The sequence below is a fragment of the Pituophis catenifer genome, unplaced genomic scaffold (genome assembly GCF_029215685.1).
Source record: "Pituophis catenifer annectens isolate HBS135680 unplaced genomic scaffold, rPitCat1.0.hap2 SCAF_6, whole genome shotgun sequence".
In the NCBI taxonomy this organism is placed as follows: domain Eukaryota; kingdom Metazoa; phylum Chordata; class Lepidosauria; order Squamata; family Colubridae; genus Pituophis; species Pituophis catenifer.
The window spans coordinates 82,865,307-82,886,303 of NW_027256886.1; the positions used below are offsets into that span (position 1 = coordinate 82,865,307).

Sequence of the window (20,997 nt, forward strand, 5' to 3'; positions counted from 1 at the left end):
CTATTATTAACTAGAAGTCCAACAGAACCAGACTGCTTTACTCAATAAAGTTTTTTTCTGAGCAGTCAAGCTCCCATTTTTAATCACTGAGATGTTCACATCAACTAACTGTCTCCAGATTCCAAAGAGTACTAGTTTAAATATGCTCTCCCCATAGCAGTTTTGGAGGGCAGACTTTAAAAAGTTCTCTTTGAGTTAAGACTGTCTTGTCTCTGCAAGAGGCTATTGAAATGATACCATGTCCCATTATTACTATACCCTATATGAGGGTACAGTATTTTTCCTGGGCTCCAAGATCACCGCAAATGGGGGACTACAGTCAAGAAATTAAAAGACCCTTGCTCCTGGGGAGGAAAACTATGGCAAATTTAGACAGCATACTAAAAAGCATAGATATCACCCTGCCAACAAAAATGAGTATAGTCAAGGCTATGGTTTTCCCAGTTGCAATGTATGGTTGTGAAAGTTGGACCATAAGAAAGGCTGAGCGCCAAAGAATTGAGGCCTTTGAACTGTGGTGCTGGAGAAGATTCCTGCGAGTTCCTTGGACTGCAAGGCGATCAAACCAGTCAGTCCTAGAGGAGATCAACCATGACTGCTCTTTAGAAGGCCAGATCCTGAAGATGAAACTCAAATACTTTGGCCACTTAATGAGAAGGAAGGACTCACTGGAGAAGAGCCTAATGCTGGGAACGATGGAGGGCAAAAGAAGAAAGGGACGACAGAGAATAAGGTGGCTGGATGGAGTCACTGAAGCAGTCGGCGCAAGCTTAAATGGACTCTGGGGGATGGTAGAGGACAGGAAGGCCTGGAGGAATGTTGTCCATGGGGTCGCGATGGGTTGGACATGACTTTGTGACTAACAACAACAAATATGAGGTACGGTAATAATGGGACATGGCTGTCATTTCAATAGCCTCTTGCAGGGACAGTCTTAACTCATATGAGGAGCCTGGGAATTGTGATCTGCCTCATAACTTCTTACCTGGTAGAATACCCAGGAAATTCTGATCATTTTTATGTGTAGTTCCTCTTATCAGATCAATATGACTTAGTTTCCCTGAATATAGCTGAATTCCGTTACACTGTTAAACATATTCTAACTGCCTACCTAAGAATCTGCCATCAATTGGAACATTCTTATCTTGTTTTGTGTTTCTGTACTTACTTTTATTTTTAGCACATTTCATTTGAACTCTGATCTGCGACTATATTAAATTCTATCAGTGAACTCAATAAGAGTAGAAGACTATCAGCACAGGTAGTCCTTGCGGCTATTCAAAGTTACGGTAGATTCCTCAAATGGTATTTATGACCTGATTCCAAAGTTAGGATGCCACCCCATTACATGACCAAATTTCAGGTTTCCTGGCCCATTTATAGCCATGTGCAGTATCCCACAGTCATATGACTGCAATTTACATTTTTGTTGAAAACCAGCAAAAATGCCCCATAGCAAGCAATGGGTTTACAGAAGGCCACAGGATTCATTTAATGACAGCTGTGTTCTGTCCCCACTACACGTTAGTCTGTGTGCAGCTCGACATGCAGCTAAACCCACATATCCTCCAATAAAACAGACCATGTGCGTAGATCTGAATGCTTTATTGAAAGAACAGGATATGGTAAAACGGGGGAAAATAGGAATACATACAATGAGAACCAAATACAAGATTGGCAGTATTGGTTTACTGCTGAACATAACAATTAATAAATACAAGCAATCTGAATCTCGCCAGTGATGCTCGGTGTGTGGGATGTGGGTTTGTCTTTGTATGACCATGTGCCACAAATTAAAATGGTTTATTCAGTGTGCTTCCGCCTTCTCCAAATGCTAACGGAAATGGAGTCTGGCTTCCCAGTGTGCACTTGTTTTGAGAGTGCAGGCTGATGGGTAATGGGGTGAGGTCAGCTTCAAACAATATACTTGGTATTTGCATCTCCGGCCACTAGATGGGGCTAGAGAGCAACAACAGTATATAATGATCATATGTTGGGGCATATTTGTCTCTCCTGCCACTAGATGGGGCTAATGAGCAACAACAGTATATAAAAGTTATATGCTGGAGCATGACAGGCTGCAAAAAAGGTGGCAAAATTGGGTTTGATCATACAATGACCTGCTTTATCATCATCATGATTAACAATTATAAATATGAGGCTCCATTATGTTCCTAAAACTACCAGTAATATCTCACATTCACTCTCATTCATTCAGATCTTACATATCCAAAACTTTTCCTTTGCTGGTCAGGCCATAAAAGGATGTGAGAAGTCACTTAAGTACTCTTTGAGATGAACCTTGACGGGGTGAAAGAGGGGGCTTTGGAATTCTCTTCCCTCAGTATTCTTTCTAATCAGTATTGGATTACTCAGATGAATTGCTGGGTTACTTCAGTATCACAGGACTTGTCATGATCATCAAAACCTGGTGAATTTTTTTCCCTATGGCTATTCCATGATGATAGGGAGCGCAAGAACTTCAGAATGAAGTTCAGTAGGAATAAGGAATAAAAATTATACAAACTACAAAAATGTAAAAGAAAAAAGATTCCTCCTTCATCCCAACAAAAATGCACAATTCTAAATTTATTGCCGTATCTTAAGTTGTAATCTTAAATTGTAATCTAACCCTGTATCTAATTTCTCAACTAAAAACACAATCCAAAATTGTTATCATTCATTCCTTGTCAGCAAAGGTCCAGTAAATAATTAGTAATTAGTAATAATCATTAGTAAATAATCATTAATAATGATTATTATTATATTAGTAAAAAAATAAGCCAAATTTTTATCACTTCTCAAAAAGCCCTTAGAACCCATTTCTTTTATACACCCAGTAAAAAATAATAATCCAACTCGCTTTTACAATTTAATAGTTCTATATTTTCTGTGGACATTAAAGCACCATCCTGTTTCATTTGAAAGTCCAATATATCCTTTTCTGCATCCCTCTCCTTCCTTGTTATATACCATATTAATTTATTTTATTTATTAATTTCTGACTTATCCAGAATATCTTGTTCTTCTTCCATTGCATCCTTAACTGTTTATCAATCATTTCTGAGAGTTTCAAAGAACATTTGTCAAAAATCTTCATAGACTTTACTTGGCATTCCGTGAAAAAAAATGCATTGTTAAAAGAGTATTTTTTCCATTCTTTGTTATCTTCTACCTCCCTCTAGTGTCCAACTCTAGTATCTAACTTTTAAAATCCTATTATCTTGTTCCAAAAGTGCTTTTCAAAAGGCAACTGGACTTTCTTGGTGGTTTTTTCCCTGAAAACATTCTGAGTTTTCAGAATTATTCTAAATTCTGAGAAATAGAAAACTAGTTCTGAGAAGAACTGAAGAAGCTTCTTCGATGAGAAATGAAATATTTTCTGGAAAAAACCCTCAAGAAAGTCTTTTGAAAAACACCTTTGAAACAGCCATGACCTGGATGATTGAGAATCTCCATAGACATCCCATTATCTTGCTTTATTTAGCAAAGGGGTAAGTACCAGTGCCACTTTCTCATGAGAAAAAATATTTCAAAAAATTGAAGATATGATTCCAAGTCCATCTGTCATCCATCCCACTTAAATTAGTTGGGGTCTTCAGCTCTCTCAAAATCATCCCAATCAAATAGGTTCATAACCAAGCTAGCTGACAACTTTGTTGTCCAAAAGGTAGCGAAGGGAACTAGAGGGACAGCCATACTGGACTTAATTATTACAAACAGAGAAGAATTGATAGAGTTGAAACCGCAGGAACCTTGGGTGAGAGTGACCATGTCATACTAGAATTCAACATAACGCAAACACAAGCAATAGAACACCAGAGTCCTAGACTTAAAAGAGCTGATTTTAACAAGCTCAGAGAGAACTTGGGAACTTGGGAAAGATTTCTTGGATGAAAATTGCCTGTTACTAGAATGTTGCTGTAGAAGCTTAATAAAGACAACTGGTTACTTTCTACCCGCTTTGATTCCCTTCTTCGCCCAAATATAACACTCCCGCATTTCAGTCTCTTCCCTCCCCCTGTTACTAATGTCAGGGTGGCAAGATGCAAAGCGAAGTGAGCAGAATGGCAGCCATGACACCTTAATCCATTGTAAAACTTTTCAAAATCCATATTCTATGTACTCTTTTTCTGTATAATCCAAAAAGTAATATTTTCTAAAATTATATTTTAAAATCCTGTCTCTGAGGAGAAGCAATTAACCCAGTGAAGGTAGTATAATGTATCTTTCTGAAAGTCTTAATCCTTCTAAAGCCACAGGGAAAAAAAGTCCACAAATCCAAAGTAATTAAGAATTGAGGCTCGGTCAAACCTAATGTCCTTAAAAAGGGCTGCAAGCAGAGATAGTTCCTCCCTCAACTCCTAACTCCTCAGCCCCTATGAAATGATTATTCCTGCAATTTACTCACAAGGAGAAGGTGAAAGGAATCACATGGACTATCTCAAAGTTTTCTAATTATCCAGAGAGAATGGGCCCTACATCCCATGCCACTTTGTCACAACACTATCCCACTGCAAAAGGAATATCCAACTCACTATTGCTGTCAACGAGAAGTGTTGAGAGAATATTTTTCAAGAATTTAATATCCCATCTTAACCTGACTTGGAAATTTGCACAACATAATATATTCGTCTACATGCATACTTTTCAAGTTTTTCTTCTAGCAGTATATAAGGTCCTCAAATATCTGTTATTTGTTTTTTGTGGTCAAATTGCTGCTTATCAGCTGACAGTCTTATATGATTGTGTTAATATTATTTTTTGGCATTCTCATCTAGTTCCTGCCCTGATTAATTTGCATTTACTGGAGGTTGTAATTGAGGAGTTATAATAGGGTGAGATACTGAGGTTGGAACTCTTCCTGAAGATTTTTATTCTTTAAAGACCCTGGCAATTAGTGTTTTGTCAAAAGGCAAATAGGAAGAAATTAAGTTAACCCCTGGAAGCCCTTGGTTGATACTCAGGAGAGTAATTTAGTTTGTTTCTAAAAGTTACACCAACTATTTGTTCATCACGGTTCATCACCGGAGGCTTTTAAGGAGAGACTGGATAGCTAGTTGTCTGAAATGGTATAGGGCAGGGGTGTCAAACTCAAGGCCCACAGGCTTGATCCAGTCCGTGAGGTGGTTAGATCCGGCCTGCAGGGCTGTTCTGGAAACAGCGAAGGACCAGCTGCAGCGCCTCAGCCTGGCCCAGGCTGACCAGGCGCTGATTTGAGTGGTCGAGCTGGCCATGCCCACTCTGGCTGCGTTCACCCAGTCTCCCATAGTCAACCACAAGCCTGATGCAGCCCTCAATGAAATCAAGTTTGATGCCTCTGGTATAGGGTCTCCTTCATTAGCAGGGGGTTAGACTGGAAGACCTTTAAGATCCTTTCCAATACTATTTGTATCCGGTATTCTATTTATTCATCAATATTTATTTGATGCCCAGCTCCATGGGATGGTTTACAACAGTAAAATGTAAAATTATTTTTTTAAAAACCATAAATATAACAGTAGTAAAAATAAGAAATAAAAAACAGTGAAAGTACAGCAATATGAATTAAAAGATGAAGGGGAGGAAGCAGGAAGCATGGGGAAGGGGGTTTCTATTAGTCTAATAAGACACCTCCGGTGTGGTATTCCCACCCAGGCCAATTGGCAGAGCCAGGTCTCCAGGCTTTTACAGAAAGATAGGAAGGTGGGAGCAGAACTTACCCGGGGGGTGGGGGGGGCAGGATGTTTCAAAGGACTGGTGCTACATCAGAGAAAGCTGGAGTTCCTTGACTGACGGATCCATAGCAGCTGCTGGAAACTATCTTGAGCAATTGCGTTCATTAGTGGTTTAGCTGTTACGCATATGGTTGTCAGAATTTTTCTCAGGTCATCCAGTCTTTTCAATGTCAGCTTGATTTACAAATACTCTCTTCTATCAGCTTGACTTCGATTTTTTCCTCTCTAGTCAGCTAAGCTTTAGAAAGTTCTGTTTGTCTATCCTCCAGGGCTTCCATATCTCCACTGATTGGACTACTTTCTGTGGTGACTTAGTCATGTGCCTATTGTAGAATTTCTCTTTAGAGAAATTTAACTTTTTAGTAAAGCCAACACAGTTCTAGGCTGCATGAGCAGAGGGATAGAATCAAGATCATGTGAAGTGTTAATACCACTTTATAATGCCTTGGTAAGGCCACATTTGGAATACTGCATTCAGTTTTGGTTGCCACGATGTAAAAAAGATGTTAAGACTCTAAAAAGAGTGCAGAGAAAAGCATCAAAGGTGATTAAGGGACTGGAGGCTAAAACATATAAAGAACGGTTGCTGGAATTGGGTATGTCTAGTATATCTCGTTTTTTTCTACGTGTTTCACTTTTCTTCTTTATACTATAACTGCTATTTTAATAGCAAATCCTTCATAAAAGTTATTGCATTACATTCTTGATTAAATTATCTTTCCATTGATATATAATTGTATGGTACTACTTCAAAAAAAAGTGGTGTTATTAGCTAGTTTTAGAAAATACACTTTTCCCAAAAGGTTTCCACAATTTTGGTCACTACTGTACAAGGTCCCTTCCAACTCTGTTAATCTAATCTACCGTAATCTTACTTGTGATTTATAAAATTTGCCAAATTTTAATTATATAGGAGTCATGAGTCCCAGATTTTCTTGTTGAGGCAGCACGGTGGCTCAGTTTTTAAGATGCTGGTCTTTGTCGGCTGGAAAGCCGAAAGGTCAGGTTCGAGACCTGAGCACCACGCTATGGGGTGAGTTCCCATCTTTGCCTCAATTCCTGCCAAGCTAGCAGTTCAAAAGCATGCAAAATGAATAGATAAATAGGTACCACTTCAGAGGAAGGTAACAGCATTCTGTGACTTCATGCTCCATGACATCATGCCCAGCCACATGACCACGGAAATGTCTTCAGACAGTGCTGGCTCAATGGCAGAAACAGAAATAAGCACTTCCCCCTTATAGTCTGCAACAACTAGCGAAAGAAAACCTGCAGGGATTGTAAAACCATTTGAAGTACCTTGCTTTTAAAAAAATGCTCAATTAAACATTACAGAAATAAAGAGTTTTAGTAGTACACAGATGATAGTAGGTAGACCTAGCTGGTGTGTTTTGTAATCTATTAAGGAAACTACAAGTACAGTATGTGTCCATGAAGTAGCAGAACTCAGCTTGAGGGAGACATTACTTTTTGTGTGAGTGATATGCAATACTTCACTTCATATTCATAAGAGCATTATTAGCTCAACTGTATATTTTAAATGTACTAATAGGATTTCAAGTGATATTGAGGTTGAGGAGCTTCTCCCCTTAGCATTAGAATTGAGCAAGTATAATAAATTTATTCTTTAAAATGAAACAAATTTCCTCTTTTACTCACTATATAATTAAAGTCTAGCAGGTTAGTTTGTAATTTTTCTTCTATTTAACAGTAAAAGACCCATCATTTCATAATATTTTAATCCTTTTAAAAGAAAGCTGGCCCGGAATAGAAAGTATGGATCCTTGCATCCTTTCTGTTGATGTTACATTAAAGAATGATCATGGTATGATGCCTAAATGATTCCTAGTACTACAAAAGTAATAATCAAGGTAATATTGAGTGGCGCAGTGGTTAGAATGCAGTACTGCAGGCTACTTCTACTGATCACCGGCTGCCAGCAGTTTGGCAGATAGAATCTCACCAGGCTCAAGGTTGACTCAGCCTTTCATCCTTCCAAATTGGGTAAAATGAGGACCCAGATTTTGGGAGCAATATGCTAACTCTGTAAACTCCTTAGAGAGGGCTGTAAAACACTGTAAAGCAGTATATAAGTCTAAGTGCTATTGCTATTTCCTCTTGTTGTTTAAAAATAAGTATCTGTGCATAACCTCTACAGAATGAAGTCCAGACAAGATTGCAGTATTCTCAGGTGCCTATTCTGCTTTCTGTACTGAATAAATCAATTGCCTGTTTTGTTCAGGGCATTTTTCTATATAATACCGCTAGCAATCTCCCCTATTACTGAGAAAATTGGAGATGATCTGGGCCTTTGGAATCCTTAAAAGACTGTCCCTTTAAAGACACGGCACTAAACAGGTTTTTAGATATGTGCTTCTCAATCTCAAATACGTCAAAGCCTTGGCTATATATTAATGAATAGGATATACCGTATGTCAAATAATTGGAGGAGGTTGAATCTCTGATGCTTCTTTGCCCCTCTAGAGATGAAGAAGAGCTGCGAAAGTCCCTTTCGGAATTGGCAGACCCCAACTCAAAGGCTATCAAATGCATCAGCAGCTGCAGCAACCCCTTCCTGGACTTCTCACAGGATCCCAGCATTGTCATGTACAAGTATGGTTTCCTGGTGCGCAAGAGCCATGCTGAACCAGATTGCAAAAAGAGTACGTGTGAGAGTAGTGGAATGTTTGTGAGTGAGAGAGAAACAGCAGGGCATGGGAGGGTGCTCTCTGAAGTTCCAAGAAGGATAATAATTCCTCTTATGCTATGCCATTATGCAACTTGGGATGTAAGGAAGGGGAGAGGCTTATTTTACAAGGGTCCACTTTTAATCCTGTAGTTGCTTTACGACAGGATTCCTTTTACTTCTTCCTTTTTCACCCCCCATGGTGGTTCTGGACCTAAGGTCTCCTGGCCTCCACTGACCTCCTTTTTCTTTAATTGCAAATCATGATGCAAGAAAAGAACATCAGCCCTTTCTCAATGAACAGGATTCTATGTAAGATGAAGATGCAGGCAGCATCCACAGACAGGGGAAAGAGAAGGGGGGGGGAGAGAGAGAGAGAGAGAGAGAAAGTTATAAAGATAAAAGAGGAGAGAGTGAGAGAGACAGAAAAATATACGTTTATCAGACCCCCATTCAGTGGTGAAATCCAATTTTTTTTACTACCGGTTCTGTGGGCGTAGCTTGGTGGGCATTGCAGGGGAAGGATACTACAAAATATCCATTCCCTCCCCACTCCAGGGGAAGGATATGGCAAAATCTCCATTCCCACCCCACTCTGGGGCCAGCCAGAGGTGGTATTTGCCGGTTCTCCGAACTACTCAAAATTTCCACTACCGGTTTTCCGAATTGCTCAAAATTTTCGCTACTGGTTCTCCAGAACCTGTCAGAACCTGCTGGATTTCACCCCTGCCCCCATTCTGTGTTTTACATTGATTTTAGCCACAGGTCTCCCTGCCATTTGGAAATATGGCTTTTCTGACAGTTTGTGGCATTCTCTTTCCACAAATATGGTTGATATCTGCATTTCAAGTCTACAATTTTACCTTGCATTTCTCCATAGGCACTGTGGTAGGAAGAAGATACTGCTGGCTCATCTTCTAAAGTTGGCTACCACCCCCCCCCCCCCCAATTTCATCTGCAAATTTGATGAGTTCCCTATCTATCCCATCATCTAAATTGTTTATGAAGATGCTTAAGAATACTGGGCCTAAGACACAACCTTGGGGTGCTCCATTGCATTCTTCCTGCCATGTAGTATTATTACAGAATACAGAATAACAGAGTTGGAAGGGACTCAGGGGTCTGCTGCTGAAGCAGGAGCCCCTGGTCTATACCATTCCAGAAAAAAATGACTGACCAATCTCTTCTTAAAAACCTCCAATGAATGGAGCACCCACAACTCCCAGAGTCAAGCGGTTCCATTGATTAATAGTTTCCACAATTCCTCCTTAATTACAGGTTGGATCTCCTTTTGACAAGCTTCTACCCATTGCTTCTTGCCCTGCCCTCAGTACAATAAATCATCTCCATCTTCCCTGAGATGGAGTATTGGAAGACAGCTATCATATCACTCCCAAGCCTTCTCTTTGTTAGGCTAAACATAGGTGAACCACTAAGGGAACTAGCTAACAACTGCAGTGATTCACTTAACAACTATAACAACTGGATAGTCATTTGTTTGGCTATCCCATGGCTAACATTTATTTATTTATTTATTTATTTATTTAAATTTTTATACCGCCCTTCTCCTGCTGGACTCACGGTGAACAGCCAAGAATAAAAAACATCCAATACAAAATTTAAAATTATTAAAAGAATTAAACAAATTTTGGCCCAGATTTAAAACTTCCCAACTAAAATCCGTTACAATTAAAATATCTAAGGGGGTGGGGGTTACGCCAGCCCAGCTTGGTGAAATAGAAAAGTTTTGAGGGCATGGCGAAAAGCACGGAGATCTGGTATCCTACATATCTCCGGGGGCAGGTCGTTCCAGAGGGCAGGTGCTGCCACAGAGAAGGCCCTCCCCCTGGGGGTGCTGCCACAGAGAAGGCGCTGCCCCTGGGGGTCGCCAGCCGACATTGCCTGGCTGACGGCATCCTGAGGAGTCCCTCTCTGTGGGAGCGTACTGGCCGGTGGGAGGCTATCGGTGGCAGAAGGCAGTCCCGTAAGTACCCAGGCCCTTTACTTTGTCATGGGTTCTTTTATGTGTACCCAAGCTAGTGGGCTCCAAAATTCCAAGAGAGACAACACAACCCCACCTGGCCTCTAGAAAACACAAACACACCAGTACTCAAAGACTGATATTCACAGTTTTACTATAGCACTTTTCTCCTATTCTACTACAATTTATTTCTCCACTATTCTTTGTGAGCCCTATTTCTTTAGAACAGTAACACTAAAGTAAATTTGCCTTAGGCTGCTGCAGGCTGCTTTAGTTTTCCAAACTAACACAACCCACCTTTCTTGTCACTCCCACGCCAACAACCAACACCTCCACTCCCAGCTGCTTCTCTCCTCAGCTATAATAGATAGCAATTGCTAGGCTGACTAGGGAGAGGTCTTAAAGAGACAGTACAGGTGCTGGCCATTTTGCAGGCAGCCTGTCCATCCCTTGAGCCAGTGGTTTACTTCTAAAATCCTTAGTTCCCACATTGGGTCTTGATCTTCCATCAGAAGTACAGTTGAAAACACCACCTTTGTTCCTAATTTTTTTGTCTTCCTGCCTAGTATACATAGTCCCTTGATACTTTTTTTCAGACTTTTTGTCGTACCGTTCATCCCAATATAAAAAGAGAGAAGGGATAATAATTGATGGGCTTGATTATTTTGGTAAGCCTCTCTGAGAGTCACATCTTTGATCTTTGGATCTGGGAGACAACATACCTCCCTTAAAAGATTGTCTGGTCTACAAATTGATCACTCTATTCTTCTGAGAAATGAGACACCAATTACCACCACATTCCTTTTTTTCTTTGGGGAACTTAGCGGACTCCTCTTCTTTGTGACAGTCTGAGCTATTTTTCTTCCTGTCACTGGAACACTTGAAGAAGACTCTTCTCCAGATGTCTGCATGTTTTCTTCTGCAGAAGGATATGAAATCGATTGTTCAGCTTATCAGGGACAGTCATCTCAGGTTTTTTGTCCTCTGACATGGTACCATCATTTTTCCTGATGGTTGTTTTTTCCTTGGTGTGTTCAGTTTGGATACAGACTTCTGCCCTTACCAGGAGTTCCTCATTTTCATGGATGAGTCTCAAAGTGGCTGGTCATGCCTCAAGACCCTCTACTTTCTCCTCCAGCAATCCAATCAGTTTGCACTTGGTGTAGATATACTTTGAGTCCTCCATGGGCAGGAATATGAAATGGATGCATATTTTGGTACAGAGCATACAGCTAAACCATGCTGTGCAGATTCATGGAATTAATATTACAAAGCTATTCCCAAATTATTCTGAACATGACAGACAAAAATGTATTTGATAAAAACAATAAAAAGGACAACATTACATTACAATTATACAATATAATGATGTGGCTTCTTTTCAGATTATGTTGATCTCCCAATCTCATTGAGATTGTTAACATATCAAAGATTCTAATTTTCAAGTTAAAAGAATTCAGGAAAATATTTATTTATTGGCTAGGCATCTGTGGGGAACCTTATTGAAGAGGATTGATTTTGTATTGAATGCAGATAAAAACCTAAGCCAGAGCAACAGTTTCAGGGTCAGCAGCAGAAGGAAAAATGGAAATTGGAAAGGGATATGTGTCATCTGCCAAGTGAAAAGGAAAGGGATATGTGTCATCTGCCAAGTGATAGCATTTTCCTACTTATGGGCTGGAAATAGAGGAAGAGATAATTCCTTTCCTTCAAACATATCTGGGATATGGTTCATACACAGTTTTTTTTTTTTTTTACATATCTGCTTCTACCTGCTTCTACCAACACAAAGCACAAAGTCTTAAGCAACTGTATTTTGCAACTGTCATAGCCCTAAAATACAATAAGAGTGTATAGACACATTTTTCCCTGGCACCAACAAAGACAGTTCAGGTATCAGCAGAATTTATCATGTTTGCCAAAGTAAAATTTTACCCACTTTCTCTTTTGCTTGACAGCTCCAAGAGGAAAACGGGGATGGAAGACTTTCCATGGGATACTAAAGGGAATGATCTTGTATCTACAGAAGGTATTTCTTGCTTGCTCATTCTGTCTCTCACAAGTATACACACACTTCCACATTATAAGGAATGGAATCTCAGCTGTATGCCCATTATGTGAAAATGATATACCCAACTTCCTTAAAATATTCATACATTGCAGTATTTAAGAAATTCTGCTGTGTAAAAATATATAAAGATATTAAAACACCATTCAAATCACACTGTAGAGAAATCCACTGACATTCTCTGAAATAAGTCCCTATTAAAATGTTGGCATGCATTCCCTCTCTGTATTCTTTATTTTGTTCATTCTTCAATAATTTGATTACATATGGCTGAATATCACAGTTCAAGAGCCCTCGGATTTGGAAGATATGAGCAGTGAATTGTGCATTCCAGGAACTTAATCTATCTTCATTAGTGGCATTTTAATTTTTAGAATTCTTGAAGCATACTTCCTGCTTCTTTAATATCAAACCTCGACTTAAGAATGGGTCTACTGAATCAATCTGTGACAATACTTAAGCTCAAAACTAATTGCCCTTGATATACCTGTCCTGCCCTAATTTTAAAATTATCCAAGTTGCTAACTATTGCCATTTCTTGTAGCAATTCCACAGGTTAATTATGGTTTGTGGGAAGAAGTGGTTATTTTGTCTCTTCTAAATCTCTTTCTAACTATTTTGAATCATTAGACTCTGAATACTGTTCTAAAGATAGAGATAAAAACTTAACTTTCTCCATGCCATGCATGATTTTAGATACTTAAATTGTGTTTTCCTGAGTTCCCTTTTTCTAGCCTAAATTCCATTTTCTCAATAGGAAAATGCTTACTTGTTCCCTTCTGTGTTTTTTTTTTTAGTTCAGTTATATCAATTGTCAAATGTGGCAGCCAGAAATGCACACATGAACTTACAACAAATTTGTATAAGGAAACTAATGCAATGGCACTTTTATTTTCATTCCTAATGCTCTTTAGAATGCAATTTATCTTTTCACAACTGTTGCCAATTATTTGACATAGATTCAATGTCTTTTTCCACTGACCACATCAGTTTTTTTAAATTTAAGCTTTTTGCCCCATGTTCATCATTTACACGTACTCATTTATATTTGGCTAACTTATCCAGCTTAAAAATACCATTTGTGATCCTCTCAAATTACATCTTCTACAAACTTGCCAAACTCGGTGCTGAAAATAATCATTTACAAAAAAGTTAAAAACCGCCAGTGCCAATGCAGTGATTGATGGACTCGACAACTATTTCCCTCCACTAAGAAAGTTGTGCATTTATTCCTATTTAACTTTTTGAGTGAATAGCAATTACGAGCAATTAATATAAAAGGATAGATCCTCATAATTAGCTATGACTGCAAAATTTCTTCAAAACAGCTTGATCAGAAATTTTGTCAAAGTAATTAAAAATTCAAAGCATACAGAGTCAACAGGATCACATTCCTCCTTATTCCTGGATACGCTCTAATTCTAGATGAGTACAGCAGGATTTATCTTTGCAGAACCCATGGTGATTTTCTTTCAACCAGGTTAATTCTTTATTTGATTACCTCTGGTGCCATTTTCATCAGTTTGTCCAAATTATTAGGCTGATCAGCCTTTGATTTTTTGGACCCTGGCCAGTGGTGGGATTCAGCCGGTTTGGGCCAGTTCAGGTGAACCGGTAGTTAAATTGCTGGCTGGCCCTGTCCCTTCCAGGAGTCCCCACGTGCCCCATTTTGGCTCCCAGGTAAGTGTAGGAGGCGAGGGGGGCGGTGTGGCCCGTTTTTACTCCCAGGTTTCAGGGAGACCTCCTAGGCCCAAAATGGGGCATGGGGGGCAGTGCGCCCCCCCCTGCCCATTTGATCTCGCAGGAGGCCGAGGGCTGCCTGTCACACCCCCTGGGCAAGCCCACCATGGCCACGCCCACCCAACCGGTCATTAGGGCAGAGAACCGGTTGTTAAATTATTTTAATCCCACCACTGATTCTGGTCCTACTTAAACAACACAAACTTTTAAGTCCTCTGGCACTGAGACCAGTTTGAATTACAAATTAGATGTTTTGTCTAGGCTCAGTTTCACATCTGAGTTTTTAGAACCCTTTGTTGGATGCCATCAAGACTGGTGATGTTTTATTTATTGTCCTTCAAGACTGTAACAGAGTGCCTGGTTCAAGTCTGCCATCAACCACAAAAGCTCATTACATGACTTTGGATTAGTCTTTCTCGTAGCCCAGGGGTGTCTCAAGACCCATGGGCCGGATTCAACCTGTAGGGTGTGTCAGCGTCCCAGCACTGACATATATAAGGAACCTGACAGGGTGCTTAGATCTGACCCATGGGGACATCCTGGGAACAGCAAAGGATTGGCCCGCAGAGTCTCTGCAAGCGAAAATGGAACTCAGGAGGGCCGCATGTGACCCTCCCAAGCTCAGTTTTTGCTGTCAGAGGCTCTGCAGGAGTCCCATCACAGCCGAAAACGGAGCTCAGGAGCCCGTTTGGGGCAAAGTGCTCAAGCCACCACAGACGCCCCGACACGAGTAACATCAAGAGGCGCCCCGACACGAGAAGCGCATGGCCCCGTTGTGAACTGGTAGTAAAGGTAAGTAGAACCTACCCCTGTTATAGACTCTTTTAAGTCACAAAGCCAGCTGGACTGTTATTCTCTCTCAGTCCTAGGAACTGGGCAAGCCTCAGGCAAGCCATTTCCAAAAACTTGCCAAGAAAATGAGGGATTAATGCAGGCAGTTGCCAATAGTAGTCTGGCTCAAAGTCCAAACACATATAGAAATCGTCATTTTACATTTTTTTTCTGCCAGAGTTTGTGCTCTTTCATGTACTTGATTAGGACAGTCAGTCCTAATTTCTTGGACCCAAAGGAATCATCTTCCACAACTGCAAAATAACATTTAAAAAATCTTACCTATAAGAGCAATAATCATTTTTCATTTTGCAGACTGACATACCATAGTTCTTTCCCCCTCTTAGATCTCTCCTTTCTATTTGCAACGCCAATTTATACAAAATATCTGCTTAAACCAATGAGTATTTGAGCACTGCTGTCTGACCTAGCAAGCAGCTATACGGGGCAACAACTAGTCACTCTGGAGACATTTTGCAAATTAAACAGTTATCACCCATAATCCATTTCAGCTGTCTTTAAAGGCATGAGAAGGTCTTGCAGCTGACTGTAGGACTATGTTACAATTTAGGTAGTCCTCCCTTACTGTCAGGGCTGACTCCATCCAATTCCTAGGAAAGAAAAGATTCAGAGAAAAGGTACTTTTACTAGGAGAGAACTGAATGCAACAAGTTCCAGGCAAGATCTGAGACAAAAGCGCGCGAAGCAGCAAATTGAAATAAACCGTAGAGTCCAACCCCCTGGTAGCTAGGCAAGCAGAGGGCAAGCACCAGCCAGGCCAGGAAATGTGAGAAAGTCTTTGATTCAAGTGCTTCATCTCTTGACTGCTGCGCACCAAAGCTAGGAGAAATTACCTTGGAGAGATAAGCAAAGCCCAGACTATAGTTGTGAAACTGCAAAGAAAAATTTTCCACTGACCCCTCCCCCCCATTTCCATGGCAGCAAGCAGCAGGCTGGCTGACACTGACCACACAATTGGGACTGGCAATTTTGTTGCTAAGCAGCGTTATAATAAAATGGAACTGACTTATATTAGTTCAGACTGTGGTCATTGAACAAAACACTGTAGTCTGGGAACTGCAATGTTACATGACTATGACTTCCTGCTGTCTTTCCCATTGACTTTCTTGCAAATGACGATTATGTGACTACAAGAGGCTATGACAATTGTAAATGTACACTACTTGCCAAATGTGTCCCAATCATGAACTTGTAACCGCAGGACATTGCAATGTCCACAACTTCAAGAACTATTTGTAAATCTCCTTCCATCAGTGCGTTTGTAACTTCAAATGGATGCTGAATAAGTGGTCAGTAAGTGAGGATTAACAATACAACTGCCCAAATCAGTGCCATCGCTGGGAAGATAAGGATAAACACTAGAGCGAGGTGTACTAAGTGCTTGACTTTACAGTTCTTCAATTTTTAGAATTTGTATCTTATTTTAAAAGATAAACAAATCAGGAACAAAAGCATATACACCTTTGAAATGACAGGATAAGGATATATCATCATCATTTTAACTATTGCTTATCCACTGTAGGATGAGGGCCACTTCTGCATGTTTTTTTTTTTCCTTTTAGAAAGGATATATGTTAAAATAAGAGGTGGGTTTCACTTAATTTTACCACCGGCTCGCCGCGCACCAAAAATGTGAGCATGCGCACGGCTTGCACACATGTGCGTGGCTTAGAAAGTGTGGCTAAATAGGAAGGCATAGCGCCAGGGCAGGTGGGCTGGAAAGCCCGAACTGGTCCGAACCGGCTGAATATCACCACTGGTTAAAATGATATGCTTGATTTGCACAATTTCTTCTTTACCTTCTGAAGTTTAAGAGTGGAGAATTGCTGACATTTTGCCAGTAAACGGGCTCGCTGGAGTTTATAGAAAATAACAGAAAGCAACAACAGGATCAATAAGGAAAGTAATATAACAGATATCTATCCTATATCTGTATTTCAGGAGGAATATAAACCTGGCCAAGCCTTGGCCGAGGAAGATCTGAAAAATGCTATCAGCATCCATCATTCACTGGCCACCCAAGCATCAGATTACAACAAAAGACCCAACGTTTTCTACCTCAGGACAGCTGACTGGAGAGTCTTCCTCTTCCAAGCCCAGTAAGCAGGAGGGCACAGAATGTAAATTAGATGCCTCTAATGAGGGAGGGGGGTTGATTTATCAGCAGATCAATTTTATTTATTAGAAGGAAAGTTCTAGAAGTGCAATTAGAAATTTTACTTATTACATTATTAGAAGGATCTGTTTTTGCTTAGGCAAATTACAATAGGTAATATCAGAAAAAAAAACACAGCTAAGCTTTGTCTATCACTGAATGCAGCCTTCCCTATTACATCCTTTGCTTTCTGACTGTTCCTAACAAAGAAAAAGATTTTAAAGAAGCAGCACTGCATCTCTGGTATATTCCTTAAAATTCCAGGTTTTAAAAACTATAGAAAGCTTCACATTCAGACTAAGGGCCATTTGGAATGTTACCATTTTCCCTACATCACTGCAACAGTAGCCAAAAAACCCTATATGGTAAGCAGCATATTAGCATAAAATACATTATTTTGCCACCTCTTACATATGTGTGGATTTGGGCTTTGGTTCTTCCCCTTTGCTTAGTACAGAGGTGTCAGATCCGGCCTGTAGGGTGCTTAAATCCGGCCCGTGGGGGCGGCCTGGAAATATCAAAGGACCGGCTGCAGTGCCTCTGCCAGCAGAACACAGGCCACTCGGGCACCCCATTTTTGGTCCACTTTCAGCTGGCAGAGTATGCAGGAGGCCATGGAGGGCGAAAACGAGGTGCAGGGGAACCACATACCCCCACGCCCCGTTTTGGGCGGTAAAGTGGTGCAGGAGGCCATTCAGGCCAAAACAAGGCGGGGGGGCCACCCCCCCCCACCCCAATGTCTTGCTTTGGCCAGCAGGGTGCTGTAGGAGGCATCCGTCCCATCTTCCTCTGCCCCTCCTTGCTGGCCCATGGAGGAGAACTACAATACTGATCCAGCTCTTGAAGAAATCCAGTTTGACATCCCTGGCTTAGTATCATTTTAAACATTTCTAAATTTTATGGTTAAACATACAGCCTTCAAGAGGTTGGGATTGTTTTATGGGTTTCTACAGAGAAATGGGGATTTCTTTTGTGTACAGTTATGAGAACAAGTTATTTTTTGAAAGAAACAATTTTGGCAAGCTGTTTTGGCCCATGATATGATTTAGAGAATGATATCTGGACTGAGAGGGTTTTTAGATTTGGGGGGGTTTAATAAAAATTATATATTATGTATTTTATATTTTTAACTGGTTGTTTTATTGTTGTGAGCCGCCCTGAGGCCTCGGAAATAAGGCGGCATAGAAATTTTATTAAATAAATAAATAAATAAATCTCTTTTACATCTTACTCCAGGAACGCAGAACAAATGCATTCCTGGATCACACGGATTAATGTGGTAGCAGCCATGTTTTCCGCACCACCATTTCCAGCTGCCATTGGATCTCAAAAAAAATTCACTCGCCCGTTACTGCCCAGTTCTTCCACAAGACTATCACAGGTAAGTGGGTCATCTTTAGTCTTCATTCTTTAGTGATTTTAGTATTATTCTGAAAGAAAATTGAATGGGGTTAAGATACGTTCTAATGCGCAAAAAAAAAAAAAAAAAAAAAAAAAAAGCCCAGATGAGAGCAACATTTAAAAATCAGGCCAGGGCTTATTTTCGGGATAGGCTTATTTTCAGGGAAACATGGTAGGAGGTCCTACAATAGAGATCAAGCAGCTTTTTTCCCATTCTTTCATAGGAAGAGCAACTGAAGAGTCATGAAATCAAATTTAAAGCCATGGCAGCAGAACTCTTGGAGCATCGTTCCTCCCTTCCTGAGAAGAAGATGAAAGGCAAGGAGTATGAGGAACTGAAGCAGAAAGAGGAATATCTGATATTTGAAGTAAGTAGAAAGTGATAAAGAGCGAGATCCAAACAGAATTTGCAAAGCAATGTTGGAGATGGTAGCAGAAGATTGGTAGGGAAAATGTTTTCATTTAGCAGCCCTTCCATCAGGACTGATCTAAGGCCACCAACAGTAATTTGCTGAAGCCAAAGATATTTGAAGAAACAGTTGGTGAATGCTGAAGTGTGTTATTCAAACCATGGAAGATACGGTAGTTTAAAGGGACAGCGTTGCCTGCAATTCTCGTTAATCGTTGCTTCTAAGCATGCACTTCCCACAATCTTCCAGGGCTTGCACACTACACTTTCAGCTGCTTTGGGCGCCACTCAGTTTCACACCCCAGCCCTGCCAGGCTCGCCTGGTCTGGTAGGGGGATTGCCTTCCGCCTTCTCCGCCATGCCACGAATGGGGATTGAGCATCCCCCAAGCCCCCCTGTTGTCAAACTTAAATCCCAGGCACTGTGCTGCCATGGACAGACGAAAAGCACAGCTTTTGTCTGAAGGAGAAGGAGGAGCGGAGAGAAGAAAGAGGGAAAGCAGTCAAGTGAGAAGTGCCCTGCCAGCCAGGCACTGAAGCGCTGCTACTGCCACCACAGGCAGACAGAGAGCAAGAGAGTGATCTCATCCAACTTCTGTGTGTATGTTTGTGTGTATGTGTTTGTGTGAGAGAGATCCTATCCAACCTTGGAGAGTTATACCAGGGCTGGCGGCGGTGTGCGCTCTCTCTCTCTTTTTCTTAGACACACACACACAACACACACAGAGAATTTGGATTAGATCATTCTCTAGTTCTCTCACCCCACCTAATGGCGGTGTGTGCCTCCCTCTACCTCCTGCTGCAGTCGACTTCCGTGCGGTTGCCACTTCCTGTGCGCGCATGATCCCCGAAAATAAGCCCGGGTACTTATTTTGGGGCCCAAAAGAAAATAAGTCTGAGTCTTATTTTTGGGGAAACACGGTAACCCTTTTGTTGATTTAATGGGAATAAAATAAGATTTTAAGATTTAAAGCAACACATTTATGAGTGAATCTGTATCCTCCGGATATTTTGGATTTTAGTTCCCATAATCTGAAATCAGCATGGTCAGATGTGAGACATTGTGGTAGTTGTAATCCAAAACATCCAGAAGCCACGATGTTACCTCCAATGCCCATGTTACCCCTAGAACATAAACATAAGGTCATCTTATTCAGATTACTTATGTGATACTCCTTGCCTTTTCTTTAGTCCATAGCTGTTATTAACACATCAGCCAAGTGAGGCACCAAACCTGTTACTTTTTGCTTTCTGCAGAAATTACGCTATGGCATTTATGCTACACTAATGCGCACCAAGTTGAAGACTGGCTCTGAGGATCTGGCAGCTTTGGAAGCCACCCTGTTTGTTACAGTGGGTAACTCAGAAGACAGCTTCAAGGAGTCCCAGTCCAGCCTTCCCCTAAACCAGGAGCCAGCTGCCACAGGTTCCAAGATAAAATGCAACAATCAGTAAGCTACTAGTAAACAACAAAGATGATAGATGATCGCTCTTGGCAAAGAAAATGGCATTCCTGTCCTAGAAATTTGCAAATTGTCATTGCTCATGGTCAGGAGGGAAGGGAAGACATTATAAATGGGCCTAATTCTGTATCAACTTCACCAGTGGAAAGATATGACTACAGTCCTACATTATACGGCCTTCCCAGTAATCAGACTATAGCTTATGGCTGAAAGTACTAAACTCCACGGTTAAGTAACAGATCTGCATTCTTAATCAGTGCTTCACTGTACCAACTTTTTCTATCTCTTGCAAAACCAAGAATAGGAAAGTGAAAGAACGGAGACTACTTCCCTTCCTTTTCTTACAATTTTTGTGATATATTTTACAGTTTTTAGTACCGGATAATGCTAAATCACACTGGAGTAGAAAAGGTAATTTTGGCATGCATAAGACAGACAATTACGTTCAGTAATATTTTTACATAAGAGTGTTGGGGGCAGAGGTTCTTCATCTCCTTTGCAGATAACAATGCAGCACTGTCAGCCT

General features: G+C 40.6%; 1 protein-coding gene across 1 annotated transcript in view; it reads left to right on the top strand.

Annotated features, from left to right (window-relative positions):
* The window catches only part of PSD (pleckstrin and Sec7 domain containing), a 70,644-nt gene extending 50,181 nt beyond the window's left edge, over positions 1–20,463 (top strand). The window contains exons 11-16 of the mRNA XM_070945099.1: positions 8,202–8,380; positions 12,343–12,413; positions 16,986–17,143; positions 18,436–18,580; positions 18,825–18,968; positions 20,266–20,463. Coding sequence (XP_070801200.1) covers positions 8,202–8,380; positions 12,343–12,413; positions 16,986–17,143; positions 18,436–18,580; positions 18,825–18,968; positions 20,266–20,463 — 895 coding nt within the window. The remainder of the gene's footprint in view (positions 1–8,201; positions 8,381–12,342; positions 12,414–16,985; positions 17,144–18,435; positions 18,581–18,824; positions 18,969–20,265) is intronic.
* Positions 20,464–20,997: the final 534 nt, after the last annotated feature.